Genomic DNA, 18,270 nt, shown 5'->3' with positions numbered 1-18,270 from the left:
GAAAACTGTTTATTTGAAACGGATTTTGTTTAAATTTAGCCTAATTTTTATATATATATATATATATATATATATATATATATATATATATATATATATATATATATATATATATATATATATATATATATATATATATATCTGTATACATGTTTTGAAAAATCATTGAAAAATCATATTCACGCCCTATAACTGTAGAGAATATCATATTCTCATGTTGCCAAAAAACTACAGTGATTATGAGCCATAAATAATCAAATCAACTCACTAGCATTGTCTAATTGTTTTCATTATATAAAATGACCCTCTAACACTAGTGTTCTCTATTATTTTATTATTATTATTATATTTTATTATAATATTTATTATAAAGAAAAGAGACTTGTCACAGCATTTACTGTAGGTATTATTGCTCGTTTGTTGTAAGATTGCTTCTATTGTCCTCATTTGTAATACTTTTGGATGACACCGTCTGCTAAATGATTAAATGTAAATGTAATGTAAATGTTAATCAGATCAGACTATGAGAGTGTGAGAATAACACAAAAAGAGTCAAGTGCATGACAAACCTGCCCATAAAGTCATCTTTCTTCCCTGCATCTTTGTCCCAGACGGTGATGTCAATGAAACCCCCCTGTTCATCATACAGGTGGAAGTCAAACTGCTCTCTCCACTGGGGGTTTAGTGTTTTTGGTATTGTCTGCAAAGAAGGAAAGAAGAACACTTGATCAGAATTGACCTTGCGTGAAAGAGAAAGTCCCAAATGAACAAGTAACTTGAAGAAAGCTCATGTGGACCATACCTTACTTCTGTACTTTTGATGTCCCATTCTGAATTTGACATAAGGGTCACTAAGGCCATTGGCGTCCATAGGCTGAAGGTCACAGGCCTCGATGAGGCTGATGCTAACAATGCCTCTCCACAGCTGAGCCTTTCTGTGAACGTCTGATAACCTCAGACTCTGATGCTGCATTTGACAAAAACACACACCCATACACACACTCACATCAGGCAAGATACAATCCAGCCAGAACGTCAGTGTGTCTGTGGTCAGAAATTTGATTCGAAAACAGCAACATGGAAGACACATATTTTAGGGACGCAGTATGCAAGGACAACATACACACAGAGAGTGACGACACTGCAAAGACAGAGACAAACACAGACAACAGTGTGTCGACGGTATCTTTCCATGAGTAAAACATGAATATACACTACTGTGTCAAATTTTGGGGTCAGTAAGATTTTTAAATGTTTTTAACATCTCTTTTGAACATTTATTTGATCCAAAATGCAGTAAAGACAGAAATAATGTGAAATATAACTAACATTGAAAATAATGTAACATATTAAAATGGCAAAGCTGAATTTTCAGCAGTCATTGCTCCAATCTTCAGCGTCATATGATCCTTCAGAAATCATTCTAATATGCTGATTTAGTACTTTTTTAAATATTTTTTATTATCAATACTGAAAACATGATGTATATTTTTTTATGAATTCTTTGATGAATAGAAAGTACAAAAGAACAGCATTTTTGTTAAACAGAACAAATGTCTTTACTGTCACGTTTGATCAATTTAATTCATCCTCAATAAAATCTCACTGACCCTAAACTTTTGAACAGCAATCTATGAAATAAACAGCAAAAATCTACTAAACCCCTTCTAAGATTGTGGAATAGGGTGAATCTCATGAAGACCTGTTTAAGGTCACATTTGACAACATCAAATTACAAATGAAAATATATATTGCAGAATAAAAAATGATGCTCTTGTTTGTTTTTTAAAGAATGAATGTAGTACAGCAAATGCTAACATTATAGTATTAATTTTATGACCATGCATTTATCAAGCAACAAGGAATTTTCTAATTAGTAATATATATGTTTATTATCTATAAGAATTGTATATACTGTATGCAGACTAATGCAGTCTTTTAGCATCAGATAACTGAGGACTGAAACAAACTATTTTAATAGATATCTCCGTGCTTCATTTGGAGTGTTTATTACTGTGTTTCTTGATTAAAATGCATATTCATTGAACTCTGAGCAAACCTGTGCTGAAAAAAACACAGTTTTGATGTTAAATGCAGGCAGCTAATGACGTTCTCTCCAGATATTAGTTACTCTGACTGTACACTGTAAAATGAGGGTTAACATGAGCATCCAGAGCTCTAATGTGATCTTTGACCATGAGATGATGACCAAAAGAAGCTCGTTTTGTTCTGATGTTAATTGTGACTTAAAAAAGGCTACGCTTTCTCAGTAACATAATGGTTAAGAGATGAAAGTATTTAAAAAAATGAAGTAGATTAAGAAAATAGATGCAGAAGCTTTAATGTTGTTCTTCCATGCACTTCAGGGTTAAGTTTTATTTATATATTTATATATCATAGCAGAAGTTTTAATTTAGGAGATGTATCAATTACAAATCCCACTTGATTTGCATCTACAGAGCTCATCGTTTACAGTATTTTGGAAATGAAACAGATATATGGGGTATAAATAGAAGAGACACCCAAGTGTGCACTGTGAGCGGTGTAAAAGTAGTTATCCTAGCGCTGTTACAGTATTCCCGAGACCCAGCCGACATGGCCCACTTTGGAGCTTCAAAGGCTTGGGTGGGGTAAGCCTTTCAGCAGGACGTCCTCAATCACATGCTGAAGAGCCACTTTCATGTTTCTGGGCCTCTCTAAAAAAGTTGGGCTCCAACATTAGCCAAAACAAAACAGGAGTTGCTTGACCTCTGCTGGGACAAGCAACTGAGGCATTTGTTCTCTTGAATAGTGCAAATCAATGCAACTAGGTTGCGTGTTAGAAATGTCTTATACTGGGACTCCACTTGAAGACCACAAATTACCATTGAAACTAGGACTTTCACTTAGTAGACAACAGAGAGGTCTGCTGTACACATGCATGCATGAACCAGAGACAAAGAGAGTAGTATGTTATTCCCGTCCCAGACCAGCATGCCACTTTCATACAAAACAATCCATTCGCAACATATGGAAGAAAAAATAATTCTAACAGAACTTCAATTTATAGATTAATAGTGAGGTTAATGAGGAACAGTTTAACATTAAAAAAAAAAGTCTCAAACAAAAAAGTAGAGGAATTAGATTGCTACTGTAAGTTACCTGCTTTTTTAAGAATTATTTGAAATATTTACTATTAAATCTATTTATTCAAATATTTATAGCTTTTATTATTATTTTAAAAATATATTATCTTTATATTTACAGTTTCATTTTAATGTAATATTCCATTTGATGTGCTATTCTCATTTAACATATATTGTTTTATATTACTTTTTTATATAAATGCATGTTTATTTCATTATGTTTTAGTTTTAGTCCAGTTTTATTTTATTTATTTCCAGGTAGCAATTTAAGTGCTTCAACTTAAATTTATTTCATTTACTTGCCACGTTTTTTATCTAATGTTTATATTTTATTTTATTTGAGCTTTATTTCAATTAACAGAATTAATAAGATTTAGTGGTTTCTGTTTTAGTTAATGATAATAACTAAATTTATATAATAAATATATTACACAAAAATATCAAATTCAGAAATCAACATTGTCACTTGGATGGATGGATAAAGCATTGAAATAAACAGCAGCAAATTTGTTAAATAATAATAATAATAACAAAAACAAATCCACCACAAAAATATGCTACAATACCATAAAATAAAATAAAATAATTATGCTTCAAATTAGGTCAAATATGCATCATTTTCATGCTATTGTGTACACATAGTTTTACATATGCAAAATCAGCAAGTTATATAAGCGGTTGCTCTGATCACATCCCGTTTGACTTCAACAATAAAGTGCAAAATCTGCAGACAGAACACTGCAGCACATGCACCGTGCAGTCGATGCAGTATGAAGATGACAAGAACAGAGTATGCTTTATTTTCTCATTCAATTGCTGCAATACACAAAGGAAACTCTGGCCCTGAATTTGTATGTGGAACTGATTGCTAATTTCAGCCTTAAAGGCAGGACAAAAATCGGTGCCCTGAACTTGACAAAGGTCCATTTTCTTATTTGTACACTAGATGACAGTGTTTCTCACCCTGTATATTGCAGCACATTGAAAATAAAGCTATTATTTTCGTAATAAAGATATTACGACTGAAACAAAAAAGGTAAGTGAGGGGGAAAAAAGGAAAATGGCTTGGGATCACGGCCCCCTTCAGCCTGAGCAGAGAACTGCAGAAGGCGGGGATCAGGTGGGACATGCTGTTATTACCTTACTGGATCGTTTCCAGCTCCTTCTCATAAGCATGGTCTGTGAATGAGACAAAGCGTTATAAAGCAACCCCTTGCCTTCTCTAACAGGGTGTTAGAGGTGAACCTGACATCCTGTCTGGATACTGTTCAGAAGAGTCAAGGGGGCATAAGGAGGCAGCCTGGGGAAGCTATGCTTGGGGGCAGCCATTAGAAGTTAATAAAATCACTAAATCACACACAAACAAAGAAAATATCACTCAAAGCTTTGTTAGTTCACTAACACAAAGATACACAGGCACACTCACACATACCGTATCTATAGAGGTGTTATAAGTGACTGGATCATACAGTCAGTAAATGTTGTTTATCAAGAGACTTTTTAAAGAAGTCTAAGCCTATATCTTGCATTATATAACACTCCACTTTTTTCTGTAGTATACTGTAGCATGTTTAATGTGCCCATCATGCAGTATGTGTCCCACAATGCAATGTTTTCAGCTTGACATTACATTTCTGGCGTAATAAAGGAACCAAAAAGAATATATTCATATTTAACATCTCTTTCTCCACTCATTATTTCTATTATTTCAACTGACAAGACTTAATACATGTGGGAATGATAATCTTTCCTGAGGAAGCAGCTTCAGACTTCAGAGCTAAAGTTACTAATATACTGTATGTTTTCTTCTGATGCAGATCTTTATAAGAGCTTGTTACCCTGTTAGCGTTCCAACGTACTGCCCGTGGTACACTTTGTGCATAGTTACATTTTCCAGAAATGCTTTATACATGCTGAGCAATAATAACTCTTGCATCCTGGGCATCACTGAATGCAAAAATGTGACATATGACTGCATAACACTTAAAGTAAAGTTAGGGTGAGTTTGCTAGGACACTAGCTGACTAATGGATAACTGGACTTATTTTCAGACACTGGCTCATCCAGCCCAGAGAAGAATGCATTTGGAGTCTTCTGTACTGCAGTAAGATGGGTGACATACAGTATATGAAGCCATATAAAACCCCATTCTACTGTTTGAAACTTTGGGTCAAAAAAAAAAAAAAAAACACTGACCCCAAACTCAAACTTTTACGTGTAAATCACAGAAAGCACTAGATTAAATAAAAAAAAGTTATTTGATAAAGAGCTCCCACAACTCTTAACCAATACATTTCCATGGTTTTACCATACTTGTTTGGAATCAATAAGAGTTGGATAAGAGTAAATTTTCTTGGTGTTTAAGACCTGAAGTATTTGATTATACAGTAATCAAAAGGAAAACAAATGTACAGTTCATTGAGTTTTTATACATTTGTATGAAACCACAATCGGCAGCACATCTCACACCTCCACTTCATACTCACAGTTCAAATACATCAGCTTGAAAAAGAGATAAATAAATTATATCTATATATAAAAAAAAAAAACTCACTGCTTCCCTGAAGTCTCCCTCTTTTGGAATAAGTGTGACTGCCAGCTCCAGTGTACCCAGGTCATGGTTGGGATAGTGGGGATCTTTGAGGTCAAGGGTCACATCCAAGTTCCTAAAAGAGAGAGGGAACCTACAGCATGAACAACCACAATCCTGCCATGCTCAATTCTTACATCAATTCTTCAGTTCTTACATTTCTCAGCATTTGTATGTTTGTACATATACAGTATATTAAAAAACACTAGGGGGCAGCAGTGTCAAGGTAAATGAATTGATATTATGACACTTGAGATAGTGTTTCCGATTCATCAATGTGTCACAAAGCATCAGAAGACCTTTGGTGCTCCAGGGATTCTAAATAGAGATATGCAGAGCCCATAAAGTCATCCTGCAGCCCAAAGTCATAGTCAAAGACCTGTAGAAGAAAGAAACGCCCAACAGTAAGGCATGTCATTTCACACAACAAACTGTAAAATTAGAATACATTAGATAGACTCTTTAAATCACTAATGACTAAGCAGCCATTAAAAGTCAATTTAATGACTGGAACAAAGCACTCTGACTACATTTACACTCATTTACCTTCACGTAGAGTGGCTCTCTCAAACTCTCCACCAGCAGACTGACTTTCTCATCCCATACTGGGTTCAGGTTCTTATGGATCGTTTTGCTGCGGAAAACCTCCTTCCCTGCGATTTTAAACTTCACATATGGGTCACTGGTCCCTGTAAATGCAACAAAAATGCACAATACATTTACACTTTTTTTCAAGAGAAAATTGGGTAAATAAAGTTTCTTGTACAAAATTAGACCAGCTCAGTTTATAATAAAGAGTGCTTTCAAAACCCTTTAAAAAAAAAAAAAAAAAAAACTAAAAACTATTTCTACACAGCTATTCTGGTATCTACAGTACTTAAAATCCTACATCATCTAGTTATATAATGATCTCAGACTGAGATGATGCAAAAAAAAAAAAAAAAAAAAAAAATTTTGAAAATATGCACATATTCATTATCTAGAAACTTTCTCTCTTTGTAGGGCTTTTTCTGTCTCATGGAGTAGTTGTCTATGGTGTGGGTCTGAAAGAGTGGAGACAAAGAGACTTGGGTCATGTGACCTTAACTGTCAGCCCTTATTGGCTCAAGCACTAAAGTGAGAGAGGATGAGTGTGCTGTGTGAAGCCAAGGGCAGTCTGAATACAGTGAGCACATCCATAAACAAACAAATATACTAATGAGTAATAATCAACATGACAGAGCCTCATTATATACCCTGACAAAATAACAAGACTCAACAGAGAGAACAACTACTGTCCAGGGCATATTATAACACTGAATGTGTGTGGGTTTCCACAATGTTAGATGTGACTAGCTCCTGAAATTGCCTAAGCAACATCCTGACATTTGACTCAATTAGTTGGCAGTTTAATATAGTACAGTTCCTAAAGGAGAGCACTAGATGTCACTGTGTGTTAAGGGGAAAATTTGCACAGAGCCCTGCATGTCACCTGACCTGCTCTATCTGCAGTGGATCAGGAACCATTATAGTACTCTGAGACATGAAGAAACATACTGTAGCATAATATCTGAGGAAGGCATGTGGTTTTATATCAAATCATTATTCTTTACAAATAAATGAGAAGCAACATTTATAAACTTTTTTTCATTAATAAATAAGCATTTGCATTTAAAACAAACTGAAATATAGAAAAATGTCATAACACTGTATCTTGATCAATTCATCAAGAAATTATTCAGATGCAAATGATGCTGTAACAATTATAAATAACATTGTGTGCCGAAAATGCAAAAAATCAGTGGATCAATGGATGAATCTGTTGTGCCAAACCACAATAAACCCAGTATCCGGAATGGAGCCACTCTTGTAAGTGGTCCCTTAGATCTCATTATGTTGACAAAGACAAACATCAATGCCAGGGGAAATGTCAATATTTTGACTAAATTAAATGGGTTTTTTTCCGGAAATCAACTACATAATGTTTAAATTCAGCTCATGCTCTGCTCTGCAGAAACCTGACTTTGCATCTCTGTGCAGAGATGCACGATCCAGTGTTAGCGATAAAAATAGTAAACATGACGCTACATTAGTATACAATAGCTTTGTGTGAGAAAAAGACCAGATTCAAGTTTCACATATGCATAATCAAATTTGGCAGATTATTATTAATTTACCATTGACTCATTATTAGAATAAATTGTACTGTGTGTGAACAAGAATGAGATTTGAAGCAGATGACATTATTATGTCTATAAAGTCACATTTGAAAATTTAATGGTATGTTTTGTCATTTTTTGAAGCCCATGGTCACTATTAACTTTTATATTACATTAATAATAATAATACTGAAAAAGTCAATGGGATCTGAAACTGTTATGGGCCGTTCACACCAGATGCAGCTTGCGCGAATAAATCGCACTATTCATGCGTAGTTGGACGCTTGAACATTTTGAGTTTATTCGCTCCATCGGCGCGTGAAATTCGCTTCATTGTCGCGTGAAACACTTCACAACAGATGCAAATTCGCATCATGGGAGGGGCTTCTGATTGGTTGAGTTCACACAGCATTGTGATTTCAACCATCATTTATTTGGGTAATTTAAAAAATATTACTGTTATCGTGTTATGTTATGAAACTTAAGTTTTAGAAGTATTTCAGGCGAGAATGTCGTTTTTTAAAACTCAAATATGCGGTTTATTTATAAGGCGCCTATTTAAAAATGTGTTTCGCCGATTTCGGAGACGAACAGCTCCACCTGATCTCGACTAAATTGCAGTAGCCAAGACTTGCATCCCGTCCACGGGAGATTACACATATATCCGGTCCTGTTTCTATAAAAGTATGAAGATGTATTGTACGGCTCCAGGTATCCACATACAGCAACGATGATTTTGTCCTCCATTGTTGCTTTCGGATTTCTGTCTCCGCTCGCTACGTCGTAATCACGTCACTACTAGAGGAAGCTCCTGATTGGTTAACGCGGTGCGAATTTTCACCAAAGTTCAGATAGAACTGGCAGGATTCATGCGTTACGCGCATCAAACACCCGAAACGCTCAATTTGCGTGAATCACCTCATTCACGCCACCTCATTTGTGTTAATCACATCGCAGGATGTCTATCATGTCTTTGCATTGACTTAACATGTAAATCACCTGCGCTTAGCACTTCTTTCGCGTCTGGTATGAACACACCATTAGGTTACCAACATTCTTCTTTCATTTCCACAGAGAAAAGACAAGCATAGAAGTTTGGTGTGTGAGTTTTTGGGTGAACTGTCCCTTTAAAATAGGTATCTATATCAACACACTCATCTCCAGACTGGAATATGTGATATAAATGAGAATAGTGTTGGTGTGGGCATATTAGGAGTGGCAAACGACAACTCCATAAGCAATCACTTCAGTTACATCAGCTCACTGAAAGAGACTCCCCATTCAACACCTCTGCAGTGTGAAACTCTCAATGCAAATCATCTCCTGTAGATCTGTATCACAGCATGCTGAATCCTCAGCACTGTCAGTGTCCACATGCATCCAAAAAAGTAAAACATTCACATACACACGTGAAAAGAAAGCTTCAGGTAAGCAAACCTCTTAATGCAAATCTCCACAGGCTTTAGTTCTAATAACTAATTTGTCTTTATATACCACTTAAATGCATTCCTTCATTCATGAGATGCAGGTTTACCAAGATGGGTTGTTATTTTCCTATTCATCCACTCCTAAAGTCAATCCTAATGTTCGTTCAACCACTGGGTCATTCATCTAAATAATACAAAACAACTGCATTCAAATTCAAGAGGAGTCAGTGACTCTAGATAATGGCTCTGGTTAAGCAATCTGTTTGCCTCTGGATGTTGATGCCCAGCTGTGAATTATGTCGGTGCACCATGAGAGATAGCTGAAAGAAGACCGTTTATTTTCATGTCTTTACTTCAGGATAAAGGAATGAAAACCAAAGAAGACCAAAGATGAAACTGTCTGTGGTGGAAAAAGGCTTGGGGGAAAATGCTGACACATAAACTGAGGGTCTGATGAATGCCACATTTCTGCCCTTGACAGCCATCTTGCAGCACAGCGTTCAGCATTATAAGAAATGAAAGACATTCATCATTCGACTAAAACCAGTCAAATCTGTGGTCAGAAATTATTTCTCATAAGCCACAGTGAAAGATGCACAGAATAGGGGACTTTCCCATAGTGCATTGACCATCACATTAATCAAACTGCCCTCCACAGCACTTGAGTGAGCAGGACGTAGAGCTGCTCAGAGAGATCTGTTCACCGAAGGATAAATAGATGGTTTGATTGAATGAGGTACTGTGTATGACTGCGGTGAGCGATACCTCCTCTGCAATATGTACATTAGACACCTGCACATTGCTCTCCAACTGCATTTTTATGGACCTATAAAACTTGTGCCACTGTCAATCTAAAAGGCTTGACAGTTTGAAACTGAAGACTAATTTCTTGGCCAGAAACCAAGGAAAAGTGGAACAGTGGATTATTGTATTGATTGTTTGCTAAAGAGGATGACCTGACTACAAAACCAGTCAATGTAATTTCTTGACCCTAACCCTGCTCTAAAATACATCTTAAATCACACTAATTGTTTAAGCCTTCATTGGTTTAAGCTGTTTTCCCCCCATTTGGATTCTTCCTGTTGTTTCCTCCACTTTCTTTTCAATAAAAATAGAACAACCCAAATACATTTTATTTTTAAATGCATTTCTCATCCAATATGCTTTTAGTGGCTTAATTTAGTGTTTTGTGTAGAGATTTGGTTTAACTAAGTTTTTATTATCATAAGTCAATTCAAATTCATACTGATTTTTTTTTGTCACAGTGTCAATGTCAGCACTTTGATAAGACTAAAACAGATTACTAAGGGTGCTTTCACATCTCTAGTTTGGTTCATTTTGTCCCAACCAAGGGCAAACAATTATACATTGTAGCAGTTTTCAGCTTTTTTGGTTCCTTTTCACACCACACTGATTGCTTTGGTCTGAACCAGTTGAAACTAACCAAAATGCAGTCACATGACAACATCAACCTCACTCATTGACCATGACGTTTTTCCTAAACTGCTTTTAAATTGGTCAGAATTTACGTGCGGGAAAATTCCAACATTAGAGGAAAAGCCAGCAAACAACACGGAGACAACACAACTATGGAGAGACGACTGTGCGAGCTGGTTTTGTCCCTGGCCATAATCTATTACATTGTTTGTATACACCACAATATGCAAACAATACATTTCTATAATGAAGTGCTGATGCGGCTTGAAAACAATGTTCTAATGCACTGCAAACGGCGAGCGGGCATCGCTCGTAACTTCAAGCGGAGGTGTGCATTAATTCTTCTTAACTCTGACATGCTCATGGTCATCTGACCAAATTTCTATGAGGCTCCGCACCTCATCACTACTCCAAGTTTGTCCACGAGCTGCCATGCTAAAGTGCAAACTGTCAACAAACACTTCCTCATCCCATAATGCACAGCGCAGCTAACTACGGCAGCTGGTTTAGTCCAAAAATGTTCAGTACTTTTTTGCAGTTTGGTCTGTTCGAGGTCGGATCACGTTCTCACCACAAACTAATCACTCCAGAGTTAGTTTGAAAGCGTACGGAGACCACCTCTTCAAGCAGGTCTCGGTACGCTTGTTTGGTCCGCCTTTGGTGCGCACCCGAGTGCGATTGCTGCTTTCACACCTGCCCAAACGAACCGCACCAAAGGGGGAAACGAACTCTGGTACGATTCAACCCAACTAAATGAGGCAGGTGCGAAAGCACCCTTAAATTTACCATAACTCAAAGAATTCAAAGACCATGAGAATTAAATGTTCTTATAGTTGTTATATAGTCTATATAATCTATATAGTTGTTTTATAAAATACATAAAGTGTTTCAAGTCATGATTGTGACTGCTGTTTACAGTCTGAATATCACTGGGCCACTTAAACATTCAAATCAGCTGAATTTGCCCCTATAGCAAACAAAGAAACCGATGCAGAGAAAACAAATGAATTACATTATTATGTTTGTCATGTAAACTGCTGAATATAGAAAATGTGACTTGAATATATAAACGTGTGTGTTGTATTTCAATATCATTATTTGTATTTAAAGGAATAGTTCATCCAAAAAATGAAAATTCTGCCATTAATTACTTGCCCTCATGTTGTTCCAAACCTTCAGAAGACCTTCACTTACAGTATCTTCAACACAAGTTATTTTTGATGAAACCCGAGAGCTTTCTGACCCTGCATAGAGAACAACATGACTAGTATGTTCAAGGCCCAGAAACGTAGCAAGGACATCATTAAAATGGTCCATCAGTGGTTCAACCGTAATGTTATGAAGCTACGAGAATACTTTTTTGTGCAAAGAAAACAATAATATAAACTTGATTAAACATTTTTTTTTCTCTTCCATCAGTCATTGACATAAAAGTACCACGGCACATGCGTGTGCATTCCTCTACTTTTAATTGTTGAATAAAGTCGTTATTTTTGTTTTCTTTGTGCACAGAAAGATCTCGGTTTTCATCAAAAATACCTTAATTTGTGTTCTGAAGATGAACGATGGACTTAACGGGTTAGGAACAACATGAGGATGAGTAATTTATGACAGAATTTTCATTTTGGGGTGAACTAACCCTTCAATGCTTTATACCCAACTAGCACAATAATGTAATTCATTTGATTAACATTTCTAATCTTTTCATTTCTAATACAAATAAATACAATAAGGCTGTAAGTAGATTAATACCAGAGGAAGATCCTAAGATGGTATAGTATGGGGTTAGGGCAAGGAGGATTTAGTCTCCTCACACCCCTCAGGAACCTGATGATCAGGTCGTGCTTTCTCAAAGACTCACAGTCTAGATCTATTTCCTTGCATGAACAGCCTTATAAGCCATCTAGCCCCCAAGGGGAAGTGTGATGTTGATAAATGCATTATCTTGTTTTGTTTAGCCCAAATTTTGTATGATAACCTGTGGGGTACTTCAGAAAGTAGGTTATGTGACATTCCCCCGTTTGTTTATGGATGAATAAACTCGATTATCAGTTCCAAAAACTGATGTAACTTTCAAAGTATGAAAGTAGCCATATTAACTTATTCTCTGAAAAACATGCTACAGAGAATTATCATAACATAAAGCAATATTTTTTAACTCTTTTTACTCATTCTGTATTCAAAACTTTTATTTTTTTATTGCAGCTTGATGCTTTCTATATAATATAGCACAGACTGTTCAGTCCTTCCAGGATTTAGCAATTTTGCTATAGAAGAATTTATCGCAAAATCAAGCAGACTACGCAATTGTCATGCTTTCGACAGTCTGAAGGTCTGGCTATGCAAGACTACACAGCACTGGGAGATACAGTGTGAAGAAAGCAGTCGAATTCGCCACAGAATCAACATCTCTCTTAAATCTTGTGAGAAGCATTCAAATTCAGCGCAGAATTCTGTTAAAGCTACAGAAAGCTAAAGAACAAAAGTAACTGATGTGGAAACCAGGAAAAACATTCTTCAATAAACACAAATCTCCACCACCGTTCACCATTGATTTAACAAAGTAAAACTAGAGGAACAACTTGTGGCAGAAATGGTCTAATGTTTTAACAATTACAACTTTTCCCAGCACTTCAAAGCTTTACGTATTAATGAATTTGTATTCATTCAATTATATTTAGATATTATAAATGACAGTAATGAAAGTAATAAAAAAATATATCAGATGTAATAAAATGAAAAAATATTGCACTGCTCCACTGCCCAGTAGGTGGTGACATTCAGTGCAAATGTAAATTGCAACTAAACAAAAGAAGAAAAAACATGTATGGCACGCTTACTTTCAGAACCAGAAACCAAGTAAGAAAGGTTTGGGTTAATGAATTAATTAAGTTGGGGGTTTATGTTAATATATTAAAGATCACCACTAACAAGAAAGTACAATGACTATCATGTTTTGGTTGGCCTTTTTAGACATGGTACCATATTTAAAGCCTGTGTTGTTGGACATGTGCATATTCTTTCAGCACAATAAAGTAGCACATACATTCAACGGTACAGAATATGATTGTTTTTATGGGGGAAATCTACATTGTGACCATATATTGGCTATACTATTTAGTAGTAAAGTTAATGAAAAATAGTATTTTCTTCAGGCTGGTTGAGTTTTCTTGCGTTAGTAAAGATAATTTGTAATATGAGGTGGGAATACAATATCCTGCAGTAATTTCCTCTCGTGAGCTCAGAGACCAAGTACTGATGAAATCTTAATGGAAGTCATGTGACTGCCCACAGAATCCATCCAGTTCATTAGGACCCACAGATGCAATAGTTTGTGTAAAATTTAAAGCACAACATGAATGCTGGTCTGAAGTCTATCAGTCTCAAAACAGACTCACATTCCTACTGTGTCCCCCAGCATCAGTGTGTGCCAACGTGCTCCTAGAGCTTGTTAAAATCACCCACCAGCAGTCAATAAGCTCTGATGAATCAACAAATAATAAGTGGGCCATTGTGACACAGGTCACACCTCAACATATTCTGCCAACCAACAACGCATGACTCAGAGTTAGAACACAGAATTGATGATGAAAAAAAAAAAAGTTTAATTCTAATAACTAATAACTAATAATATAAATAATAACTAATAATAACTAATTACTAATAATAGCTAATAACTAGTTTTACTCATTAAATGCATAATTTACCCAAATTAAATTACAGTTTTTTTCTCGATTGCTTAAACACTATAAACCAGTGATATTAAAGACCATTACGCCATTTATGAAAAAGCACACCCATTTCCCTAAACTATAAACACTATTTGCTTTTTTGACACATGAATTAGATTTGTTGAACTGTCACTGCAAAACTCTACATACAAATCCCTTCATTTCTCATTGCCTACAACATGTTGTCATTTAAAAAGCACTTCATTATTGTCCACTCAAGTCAGCATAGCTTGAGCTCAATTAGCAAAGTTATCCATGTGGACACAACGAGTTAAAATTTATCACACACCAATCAGAACCTTCAACAGATAGATAGAAGAGCCCCAGTCAGTTCATTCAGTTTTGGAAAAATGGATCCAGACGTGACTGAAAAGGTTGAGGACACCAGAGAGGGGAAGGAAAAGGAAGAGGAGGTGGACGAGGATGAGGGGCAAGGAGACAAGGAGTCTGAGATGAAATTTGGACCACTAGTTGACCTTGATTGATTTTGACATGAAAATATGATGTTTGGGGAGTTGGGTGAGGCGTTATGTATTTGTGTTTTCTGTTTTGAGAATATGAGGCATAGTTTTGAGAAATGTTTAAGCAATCGAGAAAGACTTGTAAATTAAATTAAACCCTCGGGCCATCCAAGATGTAGATACGTTTGTTTCTGCTTTGGAAAAGATTTGGAGAATTGTTTTTTTGAAGCATCGAAAAATACATTTTGGTCCAAAAATAGCAAAAATGACGACTTTATTTAGCATTGTCTTCTCTTCCAGTCTGTTGTGAGAGAGTTCCAAACAAAGCAGTTTGTGCTGTCCGGTTCACAAACGAATAATTCGATGTAACCAGATCTTTTTGAACCAGTTCACCAAATCGAACTGAATAGCTTTAAATGGTTCACGTCTCCTCCAAAAATCTCTTAAACTGTGTTCCAAAGATAAACGGAGGTCTTACTGGTTTGGAACGACATGAGGGTGAGTTATTAATAACATAATTTTTATTTTTCGATTAACTAACCCTTTAAAGGTACATATTAGTCCCTAAAGTGGACATACAGTATGAGTACCTAAAGTGTACATATTAGTTCCTTGAGTGTACCTTTTGAAAAGGTAACTTGCTAGTGACAGCTTTCATACCTTTTTTCTGAGAGTGTGTGGATGCTTTTTAGGACAAGACGGGGTGAGACAAAATTCATTTTCTTTTCTGTATGAAAAACAATCACAGGCCGTATTATCTAATTAGAAAAAGGCCTCTCTGTTGCATATTCATAATTACCCTCCCAAAAATCACAACGGCCCAAGAGCGTTTAAAAAAAAAGGTCATTGAATAATGCACACAGTGCATAATTAAGTTAAATTATTCAATCCGATTTCCCAGAGCTCTGAATGATTGCTGTCATTGGCAGGAAATTTGGAAACTGCACTCAGGCACTGAGACAGCTCCATCTCCTTCAGTAGACCTACTTAACACTGGCCCTCTTGGGCCCAGTGATGGCACAGACTTTCAGCCCTGTCACTCACTAAACCCATTTTGTACACATTAGGTCTTTTAAGTGATACCCTCCTTGTGGAAAAAAAATAAAAACAAAAGGGTCTGAAAACAGGTTACACAGACACAGTGAGCAACATGATACCCACTATGAAGCCATTTATGTGAACATCCATATTATTTGCAGGTACACATCTAAGGTTCCCTAAAAGCACTGAATTTGTATTTTACATTGAGCCACATGACAAGTCAGATGAATGAATATATGATGCAATTATTTACCTCTGCATGCTTGCAAATTGTTGATGTCGTGATTTTATAAGCTGCTAGTTTGGTCTCCCTAGGCAAGCACAGCTGAAACCGCATAATAGAGCATAAATATGGCCAGGGGTTCACTTCATTTCTGACAAAGTTTCGTTTTCAGCGGTGTCTGCACCACTAACACCTGTTTTGTCCGTCTACATCTTTTTTGTGATTTTAGCGCCAGTTTGCCCTCCTGCCCATTATTTACTGCAGTAGTTTCCAGGGAGTGATTTTTCTTTTTTTACTCAGTAATTAATATGTTTTAAAATGTAGCTAAGTACAATACTTCAAACAGAATATACTTAAATAAAAGTAAAACTACAGATTTTCAAAATTACTTTAAAAAGTAGAAGTATACAAAAAAGCTACTCAATTACAGTAACGGGAGTAAATGTAATTCGTTACTTTCCACCTCTGCATATTTCCATTATAGCATAGTGTGATGCTGCAAACACACCACTAGGTGGCTAGTACAACTTGAAAGTAAATACTTTACAATAAGTTTTTTGTTTGTTTTGTTTTTTTACATTTTTCAAAAAAGAAAAAAAATGCATTTGTGTTTTTGATAATATTTGATGCATCATTTTATGGTTCATGTAGCATAAAGTACTAAAATGTGGGGCTCATACTGGAGGAGGAAAAACAATCTCTGAATATTTTATTCAGAAATATTGAATTTGCCACAGTCATAAATATTTATATGTCCAAAAAAGTCCCACAGAATGTAAATCAATGAGATCTTTATAACAGTATATCAAACTACTGACATAAAATGCATATAAATATCAGTTGTCCCTCAAATCTTCCAATAATATGACTTAATAGGATGATATTTAAATGTTTTTTGTTTGTTTAAAAATAAATATTAAATAAATAAACATTAACATGCAAAAGTCTGAGGTCTGAGATATTCATTTTTAAATATTTTTGTGAAAATACTGAAATATTATTACAATGTATACAAACTGTTTTCTATTTCAGTATATATTAAAATATAATTTATTCCTGTGATGACCAAGCTGTATTTTCAGCATCATTACCCCAGTCTTCAGTATCACATGATCCTTCAGAAATCATTCTAATATGATGATTTGCAGCTCAAGAAGTATTAACAATGTTGAAAACAGTTGTGCTGTTTACTATTTTTGTGCAACCCATGATACATTTTTAATGAATAGAAAGTTCAAAAAAACTATGAATACAAATATCAGTTGTCCCTCTAAATCTCACAATAATATGACTTAGTGAGATGATACTAAAGTTTTTTTGTTTAAAAAAATAAAATAAATAATAATAATAAATTGTCAAATTAAATGACAGAACGCATGTAGTAAAATGTGTACAAAAGGTAAATCATGTTATATTAGAAGTCTTAAAAATTTGTGCATATGATACAGTAGGCTTATAAGGTTACATTCTGAAAACACTCAGGCATCCTGAATAATTTGATATACTGTATATAAGATTTTGTTAAACCCCTAATTCTGAGTAATTTGTGCATTACAGTTTATTTTTTATAGCAACAAGAGCTAAATTCTAGTCAAGCCTTTTATTACTAACCAATATTTTGAGCCCCTCATAAGATATCTGAAGTATAAAACTTATCTGAGATACGTCTTTTTCCATTTTCTTTTACTAAAATATGAGACGGTTCACAGGCTGGGTTCAAATTGGCTGTCAGGCGTCTGGATATTTAAGACAGCGCTGAAGAAAAGAAGCCTTTCAATAGCACATGGAAAAAGAAGAGAGATGTGGTCAATTCCCCTCACATCTCCGGCACACTCCATTACCCAGCATGCCCCATGACAGCAATGGATTGATGACTGCAGCAGTTTCTACTGTTATTCAGTCTGGTGATCCCTTGCTCAAGTGTGTATGATTGTGTGAGTGTATGAATGCAGTTCTAACACAGCATGCAGCTATGAATGCAGAGTAAGATCACACGCTTTAATGCAGATCTAATGCAGCAAGTATACTTGACAACACTAGGCTAAATATAAAAATATACATTAACATTCAACAGGGTGAGGTCTGTGAGATTTAATA

General features: G+C 35.5%; 1 protein-coding gene across 4 annotated transcripts in view; it reads right to left on the bottom strand.

Moving 5' to 3' along the window:
- Positions 1–18,270, bottom strand: part of LOC127958168 (multiple C2 and transmembrane domain-containing protein 1) — a 149,027-nt gene that overhangs the window by 59,554 nt on the left and 71,203 nt on the right. For all 4 annotated transcript variants that reach the window (XM_052556969.1, XM_052556970.1, XM_052556971.1 and 1 more), the window contains exons 3-8: positions 6,262–6,404; positions 6,015–6,094; positions 5,680–5,791; positions 4,266–4,304; positions 803–967; positions 570–700 (exon numbers count right to left, since the gene is read on the bottom strand). In XM_052556969.1, the coding sequence (XP_052412929.1) occupies positions 570–700; positions 803–967; positions 4,266–4,304; positions 5,680–5,791; positions 6,015–6,094; positions 6,262–6,404 (670 nt within the window). The remainder of the gene's footprint in view (positions 1–569; positions 701–802; positions 968–4,265; positions 4,305–5,679; positions 5,792–6,014; positions 6,095–6,261; positions 6,405–18,270) is intronic.

The sequence above is a fragment of the Carassius gibelio genome, chromosome B5 (assembly GCF_023724105.1).
Source record: "Carassius gibelio isolate Cgi1373 ecotype wild population from Czech Republic chromosome B5, carGib1.2-hapl.c, whole genome shotgun sequence".
NCBI lineage: Eukaryota > Metazoa > Chordata > Actinopteri > Cypriniformes > Cyprinidae > Carassius > Carassius gibelio.
The sequence above is the reverse complement of the archived record's forward strand: the minus strand, read 5'-3'. Positions and strand labels throughout refer to the sequence as shown.